The 21,485-nt window shown below is 50.2% G+C and overlaps 1 protein-coding gene across 1 annotated transcript in view; it reads left to right on the forward strand.

Annotated features, from left to right (window-relative positions):
- Positions 1-1,061: 1,061 nt before the first annotated feature.
- EPHB1 (EPH receptor B1) overlaps positions 1,062-21,485 on the forward strand; it is a 409,554-nt gene continuing 389,130 nt past the window's right edge. Inside the window, exon 1 of the mRNA XM_070433462.1 lies at positions 1,062-1,453. Within this exon, the coding sequence (XP_070289563.1) occupies positions 1,396-1,453 (58 nt within the window). The 5' untranslated portion in view covers positions 1,062-1,395. The remainder of the gene's footprint in view (positions 1,454-21,485) is intronic.

Raw genomic sequence — 21,485 nt, forward strand, 5'->3', positions numbered from 1 at the left:
GGTCTCTAGTATAACATTCCACCCTCAAGGTGGGTCCTTGGTCTAGAACACTGGCTGTCTCCAGAGACAGGAAAAGAAAGCAGAGTTGTGGGAGCTGAGAGAGTCACTCTCACCTCCAATGGCCTGTCCCTCTGTTGCTGTCTATGTGCACCCTTCCAACCCATGTTCTCACCCACAGTAATGGTGCCTTCCTGCGTGCGCCTCCCCAGGCCTAACCCTCTGCTGGCCCTTTTGCATTCGCCACTTTTTGTAGCCTGTGTGGCTATTGGTCTCCCCCACCAAATCCGTCTTCTGGGGTCAGGGCCCTCTGTGGAAGCTCACAGAATGCTTTCAGAAGTCACATTTAAGGCAGCCAGACTTCTGGAGGACGAGAGCTGCATCCGGACAGAAAGCGTTTCCAGTTGCTGCACACACTGGAGCAGCAGCAAGGTTCTCTGAACCTTGGCCATTCATTGAACAGGTACATTTCATCACTTTCTGCAGGCCAGACACTGTTCTAGGCATGGGGGATTTTGTAGTGAACAAAACACACCAATCCCAAGAATGAAGACCCCATTCTAACGGGGAAAGGGGGGGGGGGTTTGCAATAAACATAATTGACTAGTAAAAGCCACAGTTAGAAAGTGAAATATATGGAAAGGAGGGCCAGGGTGTGCCACGGGGTTGCACTAAATAGGGTAGTCGGGGAAAATGAAATAAGATAAATTTGATTATTTAAAGCTCACCCAGAACTGCTGGGCTATAAAGGGAAAGGCCTTCTCCTTCGCTAGACCCATGGGGGCTTGGAGAGCTGGGGCCGGCCGGTGCGGTTCTCCGGGAGTACCACGAGGGGGAGCCCGGACCCCTCCTAGCGCCTTCCCAGCCCTCTCTTGCGAGCAAAAGTTTTTCTTAAACTAACAATGCCAGTGTGAGGAGGTGCTCGCGCCTGATTGGACGAGAGATTTTTGCAGGTTTGATTCCTTGATTGGACAGGAGGTGTTAGGGGTGGGGAGAGAGCTGATGGTGGGGGATCCCGCTCCCTCCCGCGTCAGTCTGGCCGGCTCCGTCCTCACGTAGGCTCCGCTGTAGCTCGCAATGTGACAGCAGGACGCATACGCACTCTCGCGCTCTCCCCAGCTCGCACTCCTTCGCCCTCTCTCTTTCACACGCGCACGCACACACCCACCTCTCCCATAAACACACACACACACATGCACACCCACACCCACGCGCGCCCGCACCGCCCCACGCGCGCACACTCCCGCCCACGCCGCGCTCCGGTCAGTCCGGTCCCAGCGAGAGCGCGAAAGGATACGGAGAAGCCCCCGGCGGGGAGCGCAGCGGCGCCCCGGGACGCGGCGCCCTCCCCGCGCGGCCGCTTCGGCTCGGGCTCGGCCTGGGGGCCGCCGGCCGGCGATGGCCCCGGATTGTCTGCTGCTGCTCCTCCTGGCATCCGCAGCGGCCGCGATGGAAGGTAACGTACCCTCCGCGGAGCAAGTTGGCTGCTGGCGGCCGGATCCCGGGGCTTCTCCGGCAGCTTCGGGGCGCTCGCATCCCGCTACCCGAGGGCAGGCTGTTCCGGAGCCTCGGCCGCGGCCGAGAGCGGGGCTGGGGCGGCACCCCCCCCCCCGGCGCGTCCCCGGGCGGCTTTCGGAGTCCCTTTGCTCCCGCGCCCGGCGCTCCCTGGCAGCCACGGTCTCCCGCTGCCTCGGCTAGGAGAGCGCGGAGTCGCTGCATTGCGGTGCAGGCTCCTTCGTTCCGGGCGGAGCGGGGCGTTGGAGAAGAAGGGGCCCCCGCCTTGGACCATGCGCCCCTGGAGTGCGGGCGTGGGTCCGCTCCCTGCTTATCCCGGGCACGGATGCGCTTAGGCGGCCGCGCGCCACCTCTCCGTTTACTCCCTTCGGCGTTCGCGGGCTCCCGGACTCTGGCCTCGGCGGGCCAGCGCTGCCCCGTACCCCGAAAGTGGCCCCGTACTCTCGGGGGCAGCCTGGCAATCCGGGAGCCTGTCGGGCTTCATCTTTCTTGTGTCAGCTGGGGAGAGGTGGACACCTTTGTCGCCTCTCGAGCCTGGGAGCTGGGGTGGGGTGGGCGCCCGGTCCTCCGAAACTCGCCCGGCGTCCCCTCAGCCCAGGGAAGGGGACTCAGTGGCCGGGAGCCGACGGGCAGCGACACTTTCCCCGCCGCTTCAGCCTGGGCTGTGCCCAGCTGTGGAGGAAAGCGCGCTCCGGGCACCTCACCGGGCGCCCCCGGAGCACCCGCGCCCCCGCGGCGTCTGCGAATCCCCGTGGGAAATCCCTGCCCCGCTCCCCGCCCCCGCCCGTCTCCCTCCCCTTCCTCTCAGCGGGGAGGCAGCGGTGGCTCCTTCCTGGGAGCCCAGCTCGGCCTCTGCACGGAGTTGAGTTGCCAGGGTGGGGGTGAGGCGGCGCGGAAGCCCAGCTCACAGCCGCACTTCCCGGGGCGGACCCGGGGTGGAACTCCAGGGGACTCGGTGCCGAAGGGGCGCAGCTCCAGACGCCCAAGCCTCCTCGCAAGTTGGGAGCTCCTTCCCATACCGGTTGCCCAGTAGAACCCTTCAGATGCCCACAGCGGTTCGGCGCCCCTGACCCTTCCAAAAAGCACTGCCTTTCTCGAAGCAAAACTGGGCATTCAGGGCCCCAAGAGGGGCCGGGATCCCCTTGCCTTCCTGCGAAGACCCCAGATCCCGCCTTCGTTTGGCGGCGGCACGGGGGTGCTGCGATGAATGCCTAGAAAGCTCTCACTTGCTTTTTGAAGGTGGCTTTTTGTCTGCCCTCGCCTACCACTGCTTTTCCTAGCTGTTCTGTGAGGAGGGGGTCGCTTTTTGGATAGGGCAGGGCCTGGAGCCGGGTGGAGCAGGGTGCTTGGGTTGGACTTATTGGGGCCAGTGCGGGAGCAGTTGAAACAGGACAAGCAAGACGATGGACACTTCCAAAACGGTCAGCCAGCCCTGGGTCAGCGAGCATTTGCAAGGGGCAAAGCTCTGGGGCCCTGCGACCTGCCTGCCCCTCCGCGCCTCTGAGAGCAGATAGGTGCCGGCTTTGGGAGCTTGGTCTTGGCATTGATTCTCCATCAGCGAAGGAGGGCACATGCCTGGGAACGAAATTGTTTGGAGAGCAAATGTGTGGGAACACACCAGGTGTCTGGCAGTGTGGTTTCCTCCTTAGACTCCTCTGGTAGCCAGAGCTCCCTGTCCCGTGTGGCTCTGTTCTGTGTGCAGGAGGGTGCCATTGTGCCTGCCTAGCTCTGTATACAACCCCTGTCATCCGGGTCATCTGGAGCAGCCCATGCCGTGTGGGCTGTGGCCCTTCTCTTGGAGCAGCCCAGAAACTTTGCCGGCAGCCTGGCAGGAAGGAGGCTTTCTGGGCTGAAAACCTCTCCAGCAAGGGTTAAAAGAAACACCACATTCAGCAGAATATTAAAGCAGCCCCATGGTCCCTGCCCAGCGCACAGGGATAGTACACACCATTCACTCCTTCCTCTCCTCAAATGAACATAGGCAGGTTCATTTTCTACTCTCCTCACACAGAGCCGCCTTCCCGCCTGCCTGGCTGGGCTGGGGCCAGCGTCATTCCGTTTGTGATGAGTGAGGAATAATTATCAGAAAAGTGAATCAATGAGCTGCTTACACAGACAGCAGATCCTACCCAAACTCTGCTGTGGCCATGGGGGTCCTCTCCTTGCTGGTTCAGCCATGTATATGACTGTCTGTCTGTTTTCTTTCCCCTGGGGGTCTTGGGTGGAATTTTAGTGGGGCCTTGTCACCCAGGGCAAGCAGCTCAAAGACTAGCCAGATCCTTAGCCCAGGCCAGGGCAGGGACAAAGGGACAGGGGCAGCTGTAGGACCAGGTGGAGAGAGGTGGCCAGAGGCAGGCAGGGCCCTGTGAGATCCCCCACCCCCACCTGGGTGGAAGGAAAGAAGGCAGGGGCTAGTTTACCTGGGGTGTGGGAACCTCACATTGAAAGAGAGCACCCATCTCTCCTCTTCCAGCCCCTTCCCCACTTCCAGTTGATGGTGTGGCTCTGTTCTGTTGGGAGAGAGAGAGATGGCACTGCAGGAAAAAGGCTCTCTGGGGGATTTCTAAGTCTATTTTCAGAGGGGAGGAGGGCAGGTTGTAGAGGCAGAGATGCTGACATCCACTAGCCACATAGCCAGGCCTCCATCCTCAGCCTCTGGACAAACAACAGTCTCCTTCAAGCCCTTGTCTTTTCACTTTGTGTCCGAGAGCTTGTGGAGAACGGGCTGCTGATGATCTATGGAGGGAAGGCAATTGCCGGCATTCTCAGAGCTGCCCTTCAGGAACAGGGGTAGGAGCCCTGGCTTCTCTCGAGGTGCTTCTGCAGCAGCAGGGACATGTTGGACTGGCAGCAGACACTCCTTCCTCAAAGGGAATTTCTCTGGACCAAGCGTGTTGGCCCTTCTGGAAGGCACCAATCCAGAACCACTGACCACTAATGCTAATAGCCTTCTCCCAGCCCCAGCCCCACCCCCTGTACCCGTAACTGATCATGCACCTGCAGGTGGCCTCAGTGTTTGGACACTGGCTGCCCAGAATACTCCCAGGAAATCTGCTCTTTGGTGTGTCTAGAGTGAAGTCCTGGGCTTGGCACCCTTGAATGTGCACACGTGCTTGATTTGGCGGTAAATTTCTAGGGCTTGGCAGATAGCGAGTTCTCAGTAGGAGCTGCTGACCCATGAGAGTATACTCCGGAGTTACTGTACCCCCTTTGTGGCATACCCCACCTTGAAATGCAAGGGCACCGAATTCCATTGTACATAGTTAACTCTTCATTACATCGTGGTGAAAACAGCTGATGTGTCTACCACAGGCCACCAAGCCAGACAGTGATTGGTTATTTCTGCATTTTTCTGTTAATATTTGTTTGCTGAGTGTGCGTCTATTTTGGTGTCCATGAATGCGCGCGCCTGAGCTGGCAAGCAGTAGCAGGCGCCAAAGGTTTAAAAAAAATGTCTGGGAGAAGAAAGCAAATTTGAGAAAATCCTACCCATGATCTGATTTTATTTTCTGTGCATTGTGAAAAGGTCGCTATTACTCAGGGACGCCCCTCCAGCCAGCGAGTGGGATGCTGGTGAGGTATGTCAGCACAGCTCTGGGCAATTGCTTGAGAAAAGGCTTGGCGATTTAAACAGATGCAGGGGTCTGGACCCAGCCACAGCCCAAACCTTCTGGGTTGGCAGAGCAGAGCTGCCAGCAGCTAGTGATGCCCAGGAGCAGAGGGAGGGCCTACCGGCCCATATCGGATTCTGCCCCGGCCCCTCCTGCCTTTGGTTGACCTGTGCAGACCCAGACTCACATCTCAGAGTCCCTACCATGGCCCCTCACAAGGATGGGTCCTAATTGCCAAGGTGTGCTTTGGGAAAAGCCCATGAGGCGGAGACATGGGATGGCACCTTTTTACATTCCGTCCACCAAGAAATAATCCTATATAATAAAAGCCTAATATGCTAGTGTCCAGTTGTCTGGTGGGCTGTTCAACCAATCAAAGCATAATATGCTGATGATATGCTAAGGCCACTCAACTGCTCACTATGACATGCACTGACCACCAGGGGGCAGAAGCTACAACCGGTAGGTTAGCTTGCTGCTGGGGTCTGACCGATTGGGACTGAGGGAGAGATGGGCTGGACATGCCCTGGAGCCCTCCCATGGTCCCTCCCCAGCTGACCAACCTCCCGTGTCCCTTCCTAGCCCCGATCATGCACTGGTGGGGTCCCTCGGCCTGGCCTGTGCCCTCTCGCAATCTGGGACTCCTCAGGGGATGTCGGAGAGCTGGTTTTGGCCCAATCCTGCAGGCCGGGCCAAGGGACCCCACTGGTGCATGAATTCGTGCACTGGGCCTCTAGTCTTTGATAAAGCAAATTGGACCAATGAGGAAGGGTACCAGGGGATGTACGAGGGCACCGTGACCTCTTTCTCTGTATCTAGTGCGTGGACCCACCCATTCACTGGAAACTACTGATTCTATAGCTGGTTGACTGGATTTCATGAACTTGGGGCAGTGGAAGGAATTGCAGGGTCAGGACTTGGATCTGACCATGAGGATTGGGGCTGGAATCAACTGGGGTGGAGACGGATGGCTGGATCATTAAGCCATAGGACTCTACCTCTGGCTTCATCTCCCAACTCTGTCACTTGGGACAGTCACCAGTGCACCTGCCATAGTGCCTTTCTTTGTACAGTGGTTCATGATGCTCGTCTATTCCAACCTTAGAAGTTGGATGAGTAACACACAGTATGCGGATAAGCCTGTACTAGTTTTTTTTTCAAAAGGTGTTTTTAAAGTCAAAGATGCATTCACATGATAAAATTTAAAAAATCGTCTACAGCTAATCCCTACGAGTTCTTAGTGACACTAAGCTTCAGGGGCATAGTATTTTTCCAGCACGGGCAAAGGGTGGAGGCAGTTTTGAAAGGCAGAAGAGGAGAACATCATCTCAGGCAGTGGTTCTCTGGCTTCAGGAAGCCTGTATGTCACCTGGGCAATTTACTACCGACTCGTGGGCTCTAACCCCAAAGTTCAGTAGGTCTGAATGGACCCTGAAATAGGTCCTCTGGCCTCTAGAAGATTCCGATGCAGGTGCTTCCTGGAAACACTGCGCAGGGGAATAATTCTAAACGAGGCTGCGCTCAGAAATCCCGGGCAGGTCTTGCCCTGCTTTGCATTTGCTGAGTTGGAATGACCTGGGTTACCTGACTTTTTAACAAAGGGCCCCAGTGATTCAGATGTAGGCAGCCTGGCACCAGTTCGGTGGTTTTTGTTTGTTTTAACTACTGATAATAGCTAACACTTAACACTAGGTGCTGTTCTAGGTGTTTCACATAAATGAATCCACTTCCTCCTTATATCCTATCAGGTAGATATTATTATTTATTATTATTATCCACCCCCTTCTCCTAATTTTCAGATGAGATGACTGAGATACAGAGTAGGTGAGTGGTTTGGTAAGGTCACATTGCTAGTAAAGTAGCCTGCATTAGAACCCAGGCAGTCAAGTTCTGGAGTCTATCTATGTTCTTACACCCCCTCCCCCCTGCCCCCGCCTCCTTACTGTGCCACTTTAGTAGGCTTTGCCCAAAGAAAGAAAGGTTCAGACCAGCCTGCATCCATGGGTAGGAAGAATTCTGATGCTAACTCGGCCACTGGCCATTGGTACTCCATTGATTACTGGGAACTCCAAGTTTCCATGGTCTTGGAGAAGAGATGAGAGAAATGTTCAGATAATCCCAACACTTGGGCTCAAGCACCCGTTTCCTGCTCTCTTCCTTCCCCCCTCCTCCCACCTGCCACCCTTATTGCCACCCCACACTCATGCAGATGCAGGGCTGGAGACCTGCACCACAGCATGGCTCCTGGTGAGGAATCCAGTAGGACTGGGAGCATCTTGGCTCTGGCCAGCTCTCCCAAGGAAGAAATGATCACAGACAAGTGTCCCCAAAGGAGCTGGGCCTGAGTGCCCTCTGCATTGTGGAGGGGCACACACAGCATCCTTCCTGTCCCCACCTGCCTGTCTAAGCACATCCTTGCACCTGGCTTCTAGGAGTTGGCTTCCTTGGAAGAGCTCACTTTATGTTTCCCTCTTCTGCACTTGCAACTTAAGCAACCTGAATATTTCTACCAGATTTCCATGTCTCCAAGGGTTCTGGAGACACAGAGCAGGGATGCCTGCCCTTCGGAGGAAATTACCATAGTATTGAAGTAATGCCCTGGGAGAGATTTCATATTTAAAATCAAACTTTTGCATGAGAAACTCCTCAGCCTCTTCCTGGCAGGGGATTCCATTTCAGTTGATAGTCGGGTCCCTCTGGTCAGTGTTTGGCTGTGCTTAGAGGGGGTGCATTGAGTGGCCAGGTCACGGCTACCTGCTCCACCAAAGACCCCCGATGCCTGATGTCTGAGCCACCTTGCTGGCTTTTGTTGGTCACTTCTTTGGGGTTAGAGGGGTGGGAACACACTTTCCTGGGAGGCCGACATGGTGAGTTGGTTTTTCTTAGCTAATGGATAACTGCTTTCCGTCTGACCTAAGACACAGGAAGCAAGCAGGTGCACAAGTAGCTCTCTCCCTCCCTGCGCCCATTTTCTGACTGCTGACCAGACTGGGGGAGGGTTCATTATGGTGGAGAGGGCAGCAGGGGCTTGGGGAGGGGCACCCCCAGAGTACAAGCAGTGGGAGGTTGATAATTTTGGTAGAGAAAAATCTGGAACATGGTGACCTCCTGGCTAATTGTGGGGGTGTCATGGGTCCCCATAGGCTGGTGGGGGTTCTGTAGGGACAGCTCAGGCCCCAATTTTGGGACATCAGAGGTGAGTAACAGTGAGGTTGGCGGCAACAAGAAGGGTCTTAGCCTGGTGCCCTCCTGCTGGTCAGCAGCAGGCCCAGGACTGTGTAGGTGGGTACAGGCAGCATTGGGGCCAGATTCCCTGCTGGTCCCATGTAGAATGATCTGCCAGGTGCCTCTCAGTGCAACTGACTTGTAGGTTTGCCTCTAACTTTCTGAGAAAAAAGCATCTTATTCACCTGCTCACTCATGCCCCAGCCAGCAGGGAGTGTTAATCCACTCTGTGGGAAGATGTCTGGAGCAAAGATGGGGTGGGTGGGTCCTTCACGGTAATGACCCTGCTGATAATTGGGGCTTCAGGATGGTCCATTTGCTAAAAAAGGGGGGAAAGGTGATGCAGAAGGTGGCTCTGTTTTCTCCTCTGTCCCAGTAGAGGTGTCCCTTCAGGTCAGGTGAAATCCCAGACAACACCATTAGCGGCTGCTTCAGGAGGCTGCTCTGCCCCCTCTTGGAAGGCTCCAGAGTTCTCTGGAGCAGAACTGGGCCCCCGTGGAAACGTAGAGGAAATTTCCTGAGAATTACCAGGACTCATTTCTGCCTGCAGATTGCACCTGAGGCTCTGCGTCCCACCTCTCTCCCCTCCAGCTTCCTGGCAGCAAGTGACAAAGTGACTGATTTGAATTTAACTTCCTCACCCTGCTTCTCCATCCCCCAGTGGAGGTGATAATGAGCAGAGAGATGGGCAGAGGCAGGTGGCCAGGAGGGGCGGGGACAGGCCAGGGAGCTGGGCCATGGCTGTAGCCAGGCACCAGCTTCTGAGTCTCTGAGATTGATTCTGGGGCTGCTTGAGCTCCAGGGGACAAGGGTCAGGCTCCTCCCCTTGCCTCTGACATGTCTGGAGCAGCACTGGAGACAAGTTTCAGGGAAGGGAACAAACTTTCTAGAAATCCTATAGGCTGGCAGCGTTAGAGCCAGGGCTAGAATAAGCTCCCATCTGCCCATTGAGTATTTACTATATGCTGGTCTCTTCATATGTATTGATCCCCATCCCTTAATATCCAAGCATTTATTCCCCCATTTTACAGGTGAGGAAGCTGAGGCTTTGAGCCGTTAAGTTCCTGACGCAAGATTCAAACTGAGGTTCTGACAAATTGGATGGCGCCCCAGCTCTCTGCCTCCCAGTTTAGCACCTCTTCTATTTAACGTTGCTTATTCATGAAGTAAATCAGGGAGCACCTATTAAGCACCAGCTGTTTATGCACCATTCTATCAGGTGCTGTCAAAGGTACCACACAGTCCTGCTCTGGTCTGCTCGCTGGGTCCCTGTGGCCAGGCTCTCCCAGGCTCTTTGGAACTACCCCCACCTGTGCCCGCAGCTGGAAGAACATTTTTTTTCCTTCTCGGTTTGCATTTTCCTGTATGTACATGGCCTTTGCCATGCGCCTCCACCACTCAGAACCCCACTGTGGTCGTTATTGGTTTTCTTTCTGCTGCATGTCCATCTGGCTCTTGTCTTTGATGAGCTGTGTTGCTTAGATGGTTGCAATTTGGCATCTGTGCCTGGATCTTAGTGATGGGGGATGTGTAGGGAGCAGGGTTGCTGTGGGTCTCCTGGAGCTCCTTCCACAGGTCCACGTTCCAGAGGAAGGGCCAACTGCGATGTTCACCTTTGGGGGTGTCCCCAGCTTCTGCCCGGTGGACCCTGCCCCAGTTGGGGCCTTGTTGCTTCTTGAGCTCTGCTTGCTTCTGCCCATCTGGCCAGATGCAGGTGCCATGACATCAGAGGAGGACAGTGGGGTTTAGTATCAGCTGTGAGTGTGGAAGGACATGTGGGAGGAGGGGGAAGAGAGAGAGAGAGAGAGAGAGAGAGAGAGAGAGAGAGAGAGAGAGAGAGAGACCTCAGCATCCTAATCTTACTGGACGCTGGTCTGCCCCCTTGGGGCTGTGCCTGTGGAAAGGGCTGAACAGGAGGGCCAGGATAATTGCGGGCAGCTTCATTGACATGGTGGCAGAAAAAATGCCTTATCTGTGAGAGGCAGCTGGGCCCTGCAGTTAATTGTTCTGTTGTTTTCCGCTTGCTATTTTTCCAGCGCATCAAGTTAGGACCTTTGCCCTTGGCTTTCTCATGGATGCTGAGTCTAGAGTTGGGTAGTGAACTTGGAGAGGGGCAGAGATAGGGGAGGAGCCTCATCAGGAACTGATGAAAAAGCACCCATCCAAGGATGCATCCAAATGGTCTGAGTAGTGGAGCACAAGCCATAAGCTTTGGGCAAGGAAGCAGGTCTCGGGATCATCAGAAATCCACTGAGTTTTGGGCTGGTGCCTAGGGACCTGTGCTGAGAACACGCCAGACCATACTTTGGTGTCAGCCTATACCTTAGTGTTTTACCCACTCACTACATGTGTGAATGTCTTCCAGCACCTTCAGGACTGATGCAAGACCCCTTGCAACCTGGGTCTCCTTTCCTCCCCTGCTCCGTGCAGGCACAGGTACACACACACACACACACACACACACACATACACACCACAGGTCCGCACACCCTGATCTTTTTTCTTTTTCTGATTTCACTGCTGCCATGTACCTCTGGGTCTGCACCTGTTTGTTCTTCCTGTTGACTTTTAGTTGGCCACCACTAAAATTTTCTTTAGAATCCACCATGGTGGTCATCTCCTTCCTCCCAGCCCCAGGCTAGATTAGATGGCTCACCCGTCCCCACCACAGCTGCCTCTGCCTTCTTCCATGGGAGCACATTGCACACTGGTCTATAGTTGTGTGTTGACTTCACTGAGTACCCTACACTCTGTGAGCCGCTAAAGGGTGGGCTTTATCTTAATTGTCATGGTATCCCCAGCATGTGGCACACAGTGGTGTCAATAATTGTGTGTTGTATTAATGAATAAAAAGGAAGAAGAAAATCAACAGAGCACCTTAAAAACCTGAAATCATGTCCCATATGATTATTTAAAACATGTCTGTAGATTTTTAAACTTTTTTTGTCAGATGGGCAAAAAATGTTGTTTTTTCTTTTTTTATTGAATTTATTGGGGATGGCATTGGTTACTAAACTTATATAGCTTTCAGGTGTACAGTTATAAAATGCCTCATCTGTATATTGTATTGTGTGTCACATCTTCTTCCATCACCATTTGTCTGCAAATTATTTGATATTCTTATTTGATAGTCAAAGCATGAAGCCTCATTCTTCTCCCCTTAAATATGGGTTGGCTCTCTACCTCACTTTAATGAACAGAATGTGCCAGAAGTGATCCTGCATAACTTTGGGGCTGAGATCATAGAAGAGGCTAGCTACAGCTTCTGCATGGCTCTCTCTCTTTCCTAGGATGCTTGCCTTTGAGACCCAGTCACCACATTGTGAGGAAGCCCAAGTGACATGGGGAGGCCATGTGTACAGTTCTAGCCAGAGCCACACCTCAGATCACAGCCCACAGCCAGCGTCAAATGTCAGACATCTGAGTGAGCGGGTCTTCAGTTGGTTGCAGCCCATCCCTGCTGACTCTAAGTGGGAGGAGACAGGCTTTCTTCCCTGAGCCCATTCTAAGTTGCAGATTCATAAACAAAGTAAATGTTGTCTGTGTTTAAAACTAGTAAGTTTTGGGTTGGTCTGTTATTGATAAGTAAAATATCCTAAAATTAGGAGCAGAAAAGTGGTTAGCATCCTAGTGTGGAGGGGGACACGGACATTAAGAAAACAAATAATGTAGAATATAATTTCAGGAAGGTGCTATAAAGGGAGGGAAGAGGGTGTTGTGACTGAGAATGATGGGTGCAGGCTTGGGCAACTTAAAATGGAGAAGAAGGTGGGAAGGGAAGGCCCCTCTGTGAATACTTGAAGGGTGGTCTTACCATGCAGCCTAGCTTTATTCTGCATGGGAGGTAGATATTGGCTTGGTTATGAAATTCTTTCTAGCCAAGCTAAACCAAGATGGAACAGGCTGCCTTGAGGGATGATAAGAGTCCCATCTTGGGGTGTCCAAGTGAGGGCTGAGCCACTCCCAGACTTGAGAGCCCAAATTCTGCAAGAGACAAATGGGATGTGGGAGCAGAGAGGTAGAACTGGCAGCTTTGCTTAGAAGCCATCAGTGTCATGAATACACCAACAGAGCTCAGTTATGGGGCATCCACATGAGAAACATTATACTTGAAACTGAAGACACGAAGGTAAGGAAGACACAGACTTTCCTTCAAGAAGCTTACCTCTTAACAGACTGGTGGGGGAGACAGAGCCATGCAAACTACAAGCTGTAACAGGACATATGATGGAGCCTGATAGATGTGGTGTAGCAGTTACACATTAGCTGCTAGGAGAAGCCAAGTGGGAGGGTCCTACTTCCAATGGGAAGGATTTGAGGAAGGAGTGTGTGTGTATGTGAGTGTGTATAAGAGAGAGAGAAAGAGAGGCAGAGACACAGGGTGAAGCTCCATGGAGGATGGGTAGAACTTTGTCAGATAGAGATGGCAGTGGGCAGGAATGGGAAATAAGGACTGATAGTATTCTACGCTCTGTGCCATGAAGGTGGACATCCACAGCTCTCATCAAGGGCTTTAACCTATTTTATTAGTCATATATTTGGATGAAGAGACAGATGTTTACCTCAAGTGAGAGGAAAACAAAGGGTAGGGGTAATTACTGGTATTTGTTATTACTGGATAATTTGGGACTGAAATTTTGATTGTATTTGGGGACACAGTGCTATCTCAGGACTCAGTCTCCCTTTTTTTGTTCCTTAGTTCTGTGTCGGTGTCAACTGAGGTGCTGGCAGAGAACAGACGGCACTCTCAAAGGGTTAATTAAGGGGAGTTTAATGAAGAGACTCTTTACAGAGGTATGAAGAGAGGTAAGGGAACCAATAAGGATGGGGATGCATATAGGGACTGGCAATACTGGGAAGCCATGACTCCCAAGGCCAGAAGGGGCAAGTGGAGAGCGAGAGCTGCAGCACCGGAGAGGGCTCCTTGACAGGGGCTGTAGACATAGAGGAATGCAGCTGCTGCCCAAACCATGCCTAAGCGGGCAGGGCATCATATTCCCTAAACTCTTTCTCCACTTTCTCATCTCCTGCTAGCACCTCCCATTGGATGAACTCAACAAGAAGGCAGAGGGCACGGAAGCCTGGTTCATAGGGGTCAGTCTCTTGTGCACAGCAGAGGGCAGAGAAAGGTAGAGAGTGGATCTGGAGGGACAGTGGAGAATAATCAGCACAGGGTCCTTTGTATTGACTTCATTCATCCTTGGGCAGGCTCTCCACGAGATGGTCATGTGGCAGCTGGCAGCCCAAACTCACATCCTCTTGAAACTTCAGCAGAAAGATAAATTCTCACTTCCAATTGCTCTAGCGTAAGCCCTGGAAGTTTCGTCTCCTTTGTTCTCCTTGGGTTCTAAGCCTTTCCTTGAATCAGTATGACGGAACACACTCATTGGCTAGGTTTGGGGCATATGACTACCCATTCCTGGAAACTGGGGGATAGAAGGTTATCCCAAACTCACCTGAGCCATGAGATGGGGAAGTGCTGGCTCCCCACAAAAATGTCAGGGCACTGTTTCCAGAAGGAACAGGAGTGGGTGCTGGACAAGCAACAGTCTACCATCCCCATTCAGCCTTCCTGCATAACTGAATCATGGAACCTACTGGAGAGCTAGAGTGTGCAGTAAAGGAGAGAACATGGACTCTGGAGGCACAAGGAGGGGGCTGTGGCTGTGATGATCCTCGTTGGAGATATGGGAAAAGCCAGGGAAAATGAAGATGATAGGAAAGTAAAAACCCAGGAAGGGAGAGCTGGAGATAGCTGGGCAGACAGCTTCTTTCTTGATAAGGATGTTCCCTATGTTCCTGATCATGGTGATCAAACTCAAAATGATGAATAGACAGTCAGCAGAGTGTTGGCCAAAGGCAAAGTGATGTTAAGACTAGCACATCTCATGGTTGTCAGATGGGAGGAGGGGTAGGGAACTGGGTAAACAAGGTGAAGGATGTAAGAAGTACAAATTGGCAGTTACCAAAGAGTCATGAGATGTAAAGTATAGCATAGGGATATGCTGTAATAACCATGTGTGGTACCAGGTGAGTACTAGACTTACAAGGTGATCGGGAGATATAAACATCTAACCAATATCTGTATACCTGAAACTAATACAATATTGAAGGTCAGCTGTAATTAAAGAAAAAGACTGTCATGTCTTAACTAGATTCAAGGAAGAGGGTTTCTATTCTGGGCAAAGTGGGAAAACAGTGATTGAAGAGCCGTACTGGTCATTGCAATTCTCTGGGTTCTGACACAGAAACCAGAACACCTTAACCTAACCCTTGCATTTGCATTGGATGCCCATTAGAGAGCAAGAATGAAAGAAATGCAAACTCATGGGTACAATGAGATATCTCATTTCCCCTCATTTTCACCATATCAGTCATGGCTTAGTCTCGCCTGGAATTTCCATTTTGCATCAGTAGAATGATTATTTACAGTTTTCTGTGTAGTTTTTGAGACCTGTATAATGATGGCAGATCCTCAAAGTCCTTTGCAGATGTCTCCTTATACCTTAGATGTTTGTTTCTAATTTGAGAGAGCAGCATCTAAAATCTGCTTAGAATACATCAGAGGAAGACTGCATTTGCCCTTCTAAGTTCTCTGCTCTTGAATCCAACTTTCTTTCCTCTACTTCCAGCTGAGAACATTTTTCCCCCCAGTAACACAAAGCCACTGCTCTGCATGAAAACCCATGGTTTCCTTTTTCCAATCAGAAGAAAGTAATTTTCCTTTCACTCACCTGACTACCTTGTTCAGAGCATCCCCTACCCACCCTTTTCTGATATCTTGCTGCTAAGTATTTGCCAGTTCATTTGCATCTCAATGGTTCCTTAGCAACTATCAAACCCTCAGGATTAGGTACAAAGCTGCTCCCTGACACAGCCTGCCAGGGCTACATTGCCCTCTTTCATGGCGCCTTAGTTACACCAAGCCCTGCCCAGACACCTTCACTCACAACATCACGAGGGTTCGGAATTACAATGCAGTTCTTCCTTACCTTATCTGAACTTGAAGGCTTCGAAGAGACCCCTGCACTAAATGCCCCCAATAATCCATTGGTTAATAATCCACTGGTTCCTGAAAACTGACCTCTGAGAGATGTTTTCAGAGAAAGACTCACAGGTCTCAGCGTAGTAAGACAGTGAATTAGGTCCATTTTATGGACCTGGCAGCTGAGGCTCAGGGAGGTGAAATGACTTCCCCAATGTTCCAGGCATCTGGAACATTCCAAGGAGAGAGGAGAGCCCAGAGCACTGCTGCTTCCTAGTCCTTGGTCCACTCTCACATGCATTCTAAAAAGAGTGACTCCCATTTGCCAACTATTGTGAGCTTTCAGAATAAAAAAATTTTTAAACAGGTATGACTCTAGTCAACTGAGGTCCTAGGAAATTTCACTTCTCACCTCGCCAGGAATAATTGCCCAAATGCATAGGCCAAATATGTATATCACCTGGTTTCTCTAGTCTGGGCACTTGATATTCTTTCCATTCATGGGCTTGTAGTGTGGGTAGCACAGGAGGAGTGAGGGAGAGACCAGCGTGCGTATGTCAGTGTGTATGCTTGCATGTGCATTTATACAGATGCTATAGACAGACAGGGGCATCGGACCATTTAGCAAATTAGAATGTTCTGCCCCGAGTAGGTGGTGCTGCTTTGCAACAGTATGGGGCCTCCACCATCAAGGCTCACTGGCATGGAACAGCCAGGCGAAAGCAAGAGCTATTCAGAAAAGGACAATAAGAACAAAGCTCATTCTGCAGTAGGGCTGACCCGTGCGGCTCTCACTTCAACGTTGTTATTAAATATCTGGAAAAGACTGAAAGAACAATTACAGTATTGTCATAACGTATAACTGCACAAAGCAAGCCATTCCCAAGGAGGCTCTGCTTGACAAAGCAGAGGCTCAGCGACAGCGCTTAATTCCTTCTCATCTGGATTGCTCTTCCTTTCTCAGCCCCAGCAGAAAACCACGCCTGTGCTGTGTGCAGTTCTGCCCCCATGGGCTCCAGAAAGCTAAGATGCCAGGGAGGAAAGGGATGGAAGTGCCTGGGTTTCCACACCTCTACCTGTAGACCTGAGGGCAGAGTCCCAGTTGTAGTCTTCTTGGTAGCCTGGGCTTAGCTGGGTGCTGGTCCCAGCATCCTGGTGAGCGTTTGCTGAGTTGAGTTGGTTGAAAGGCTCTCATAGGGTGGAAACCGAGTGACTATCTTTCCCATAAGGGGCTGCTGGTAAAGAAGGATCACAGGGCTCATGTGATCACTCCGTGCTTCACACATCCTCCCAGTTAGCTGTGCCACCCAACTATGCCAATGATGGGACCCACCACATAGGTAAACCTATCAGGTGGGAATTCCATACTTGGGCTTAGGGGATGGCCTTATAAGGTTGCGGCTCTCTCTGTCACAGAGCTCTGCATCTAAACCAGTGTTTCTCAACCTTATTTTCATTGTTGCTCCTCCAAGGGACATTTTCCCTCCTTATCCCCCATTACCTGTGAAATGTTAATACCACAGATATCCCCTATATCTATCTCTGTGCTGAGGTCCTTCCAAGGACTACAAACTATTATAATATCTAAGAGCTTTCGCTCCCCCACATTTCCAAAAGTAATTTTTGCCTGTGTTCAGAAAACACAATCTAAATTAAATAAGTCTGGCAGCAAATAAAGCGCCCTCATCTGAGTCACAGCACAGCTTCGCACCATCTATTTTTCCATATAACTTTTACCCAGTGTGTCATGGAGCAGTTGGAAAGGGTGTCCACCTTGGTGCAGGAGAGACCCCGCGTTAGATGTTGGGTCCTGGAGTGGTCCCAGGGCTCAGTGAAGGCCTGGGGCACAAGGGTAACTGGAAGACTCGGGCTTGGTGATTTACCAGTAAGTGTGGAAGTATTTTAGTATTTTAATGATTATGGTTTTGTCAGCCTGTACTTACTGTCATTAGATTTGAAAATAGTTTCTTGAGCTTTGGGTCGATTTTCTAATAAATGCGTTTTCTTTATGTATAATTTACATACAATATAATTTATCAATTTTAAGTGAATAATTTCATGAGACTTGACAAATGAATGTAGTCGTGTAGCCTCTATATAGTCATGATATATAGAACATTTTCATTACTCTCACATCTCTCTCCTGTCATTCCCCTCCCTCTACCATTATTCTGACTTCTGGCTCTATAGATTTGCCTATTCTAGAAGTTTCTATAAATGAAATTATACAATATGCCATCTATTTTTGCTTGGCTTCTTTCACTTAGCACTATGCCTTTGAGATTCATCCATGTTGCTGCAAGTATGAATGGTTCATTCCTTTTCCTTGCTGGGTAGTATTCTATTGCCTAGATATATCACAGTTGGTTTACCCATTCAACAGTTGAGGGACATTTGCATCTAGTTTCTAGTTTTTGGTTTTTATGAATAAAACTACAGTGAACATTTGAGTATATGTCTCTGTGTAGAGACAAAATGAAAAATAAGTTTTTGTTTCTCTTGGGTAAATACTCAAGAGTGCCGTTGCTGGATGACTTGGTAAGTGTAAATTGATAAGAGGCTGCCAATTTGTTTTCCAAAGTTGCTGTACCACGTTGCATTCCTGCCAACAGTGGATGAGAGCCCCAATTGCTCCACATCTTCACCGACAGTCGGTATTATCCATCTTTTTAATTTGAGCCATGCCGATGGCTATATAATGTCATCTCATTGTGGTTTTCATTTGCTTTTCTCTAATGACTAATGATGTTCTTCTTAATGTGCTTCTTAGCCATCCATTCATATATATTTTCTTTGGTGAAATGGGTGTTCAGATATTTTATCTATTTTTGTTGTTGTTGTTGGGTTGTCTGTTCTGGGCTCATTTCTAACTTGTGTGTTTGTTTGGAGGTAAGTGAGGAACTCTACCCCACTTGACTGTTGGGTTGCTGTGTTGTTCTGAGAAAACCATAGGTTGTTACCTGCTGGGTCTCATTCCTGGATGTGGAGGAGGGATGGGCCAGGATCTTCTCAACAAGGATGGTTGTCAGTTGTCAGGGAAGAAGTGCATCCCCAGACAGAGGCCAGGACCTTGGGAAGTGAGCTCTTGCTATGGGAGTGTGTGAGCCTCTGCAGGAAACCATAATTAGGTGACAAGGGACTCTGTTACTCTGTGTTTATTTCCCATGTGCCTTTCTGAAGTTCTAGCCTTCTATTCACCATACTCCTGGGCATGAAGAAATGACCTGTGCCCCCTGGTGGTGGTGACAGCAGAAATGGCCAAACATCCTGCTTTTCTGGGTGTTCCTATTACTGGTATATTTAATTTTTATTTATTTATTTACTTTTTTAATTTATGGAAAAAGGTAGGATTCCTCTGCACTGGATGCCCTGTGAAGGGTGATCTGAACCTGCCCAAGGAAGCACACCCAGGCTCAGCCCGGCCCCTCAGGGCTGGGCCAATGCGATGGGGTGCTGGGTGTCCCAGGCTGTTCCTCACCTTTCTCCTGGTTGCTTTGACTCTGACTTCTGGGAGCTTTCCCAGCCCCTCTGGTGTTCATGACTCTGGTTCATTTCTGAACTTCAAATGACAGACTCAGGATTCCACAGGCTTTTCAGCACGAGGGTGTTGTAGGTGCTTCTGCCATGTTTGCTGCGATTTGCATGATGATAATCAGTGATCACAGTAATCACGGGGGTGGTGACACATGACAAGCCTGTGGAGGCCTGCCCTGGTTGTCATCAAGAATCCGTGTGCTCAGCTGAACCTTGCGTCACTTCTCACAAGCACCTCTGTGCCCACGAGCAAAGATGCAGCTGACACTGTGTCACGTCTGGCTCTGGGCAGGGCAGGCTGTCTGAGTCCCCAGAATCCAGCCCAGGGCCTGGCACAGAGTAGGCACTTGGTAAATGTGATGGATAGATGGGCTGATGAACTGTTTCCCTACCTCACTGCACAGGGTCACTCAGGGAGAGGCTGATGCTGGTGCCACATGACAAAAACCAGGAATTCAAATCAAACAGAAGCAGCGGCAGCATAGGAAACCCAGTGGCGAGACCTGAAGATGGTTTAGACAAGGAACCGCCATTGGAAGGACCTATTTCTAAGGGAAACGGAGGGGTGTGAACTGTGCCTTGAAAATGTGGAGGTAGAGAGTGGTGGGGTGTGCATCATGGGAGAAACAGCAGAAGCAGGGCACAGCGATGGGAAAGGAAAGGCGAGTACATGGAATAGCAGTGACAGTCAAGTGAGTACTCGTGGTACAGCCAGATGGACGGCGCCCTAGGAAGTTAGAGGACAGATTGTAGTGGGCTAGGGTAACCAGGATGGCTTCCTGAAGGAGGGGGTACTCTTTGAAGGACATAGAGACTTCGTGCTGAGAAGAGGCAGGGTATAAGATTCCCTTCCCGCCAGGCCTGCCCTGCCCTCAGCCAAAATCATCTGGGATGGGGAACCTGCAAGGAAGCATGTTTTGGTAAATATAACACATGACCCTTTACTGGGGAAAAATTGTTCTAAAGGACTTAGTTGGACAATTGACAGTTGACCTGGGCTCCCAAAATTAATGGAGAGGATCTCATTAGATGAAAGTATAAAAATATTAAATGTTCCAAATTTGATAAATGTATTGTGGTCAAGGAAGAGAATAACTTTGTTTTCTTGGTGTGTGTACCCTACTCTCAGAGGGTTCAGGGAGGAAAAGGAACAAACAAATAAATGTGTGTGTATATACATAATAAAGGCATATATAATATAAAAATGTATAAATATTATATTCTATACGAGAAAATATATGTGTGGAAAGAGAGAATGAACAAGCAAATGTGGCAAAATATTAAGAGTTGGAGAATCAGGGTGAAAGGTTTGTGGGGTTCTCTGTTTCATTCATGCAGCTTTCCTGTGGCATCGCTGTTATTTTAAAAATGAAAAGTTTTTTAAAAGTGTGTCGTGTTGAAAAGTTTGATGGATGTTGTAAGTTCCACTCCCAAAAGGCCGAACCAATTTGTATTCTCACAATGCTCTGAGAGGGTTGGTGCAGCTGTTTGATGTAGCTATTTTTATTCAGCTTTTTTGATGCCAGGGACTTCTTTTTGATGGGGTCATATATCAGTTTTGACCTGGAGACATTTTGGGTTTTTTTCCCAATTTATTATGAATATTTCTAAAAGTACTGAAAGTCATAGCACAACGAACACCCATAGCCCATCGCCCATATTTGACAGTTGTTAATGTCTTACCATACTTATTTATCAGCACACAGTTTTGGGGGAGGTTGGGCATTGTGAGTCAGCAAAACTGAATAACTGCCAAAGGTAAGTGATGGGGCCAGACACCGTCTCCTCTGCACCTTGTCCTTCGTCTTCTGTCTCCCATATTTTCCCCAATTGCTTCCTGAACAGATAGAAATCACTTTTTTTTTTTTTCTTAAGCAGTTTTGTAGAGTGTTGGAGTTGGACAGACTGAATTCGAATTCCATCACTGATCTTGGGCAAACTGCTTCACCTCTCCTTGCCTCGGTTTAGTCATCTGATAAGTGGGTAAATCATCTTACCTCTTAAGATTGTTGTCAGAGAGAAAGAGGAAAACTTGCCTTAAGCCCACGATCACCATTCTTTTTCTCATTTCTTCTCTAGCTCTCTTTTCATGTAAAACATCTCCAGGCCACCTCCTCCAGGAAGCTTGGTCACTCAGTCTTTACCCTGCCTGCCGATCTTTTGTCTGGTCCATATATTGCTGATGCATCGTTCTGTCTTGTCTGCTCCAATAGATCCAAGTCCAGCACCCCACAGCCCAGCCCAGAGTGGGAAGGTGCACATCCATCTAGGTTCACAGCACCTCTCCAGGTCCCATGTCTGTGCTCCCACCACCTACTCCTCAATCAAGTGACTCCCCAAACCCCGCCCCCCCCGCTCCATCTTTGGTTCACCTAAGACTCGTGGGGCTGTCTGTTTCCCTGACTCTCCTAAGAGCCACATGGAAAGGGAAGCATAACCAAGTACCAGTGTGTCCCCTGGGTGAGTAGCTCACACTTCTGGTGATTACAAGGCCATGGCTGTAGACTTGCTTCCACCTCCACAAAATACCAGCTCTTCCACAAAATACCGGCTCTTCCACAAAATACCGACTTCTGCGCATGGGCCACGAAGTTTCAATCGCACTGTATGTGCGCTCG

The sequence above is a fragment of the Myotis yumanensis genome, unplaced genomic scaffold (genome assembly GCF_028538775.1).
Source record: "Myotis yumanensis isolate MYYU_CA2020_CCGP unplaced genomic scaffold, mMyoYum1.0.hap1 SCAF_14, whole genome shotgun sequence".
NCBI classification, from domain to species: domain Eukaryota; kingdom Metazoa; phylum Chordata; class Mammalia; order Chiroptera; family Vespertilionidae; genus Myotis; species Myotis yumanensis.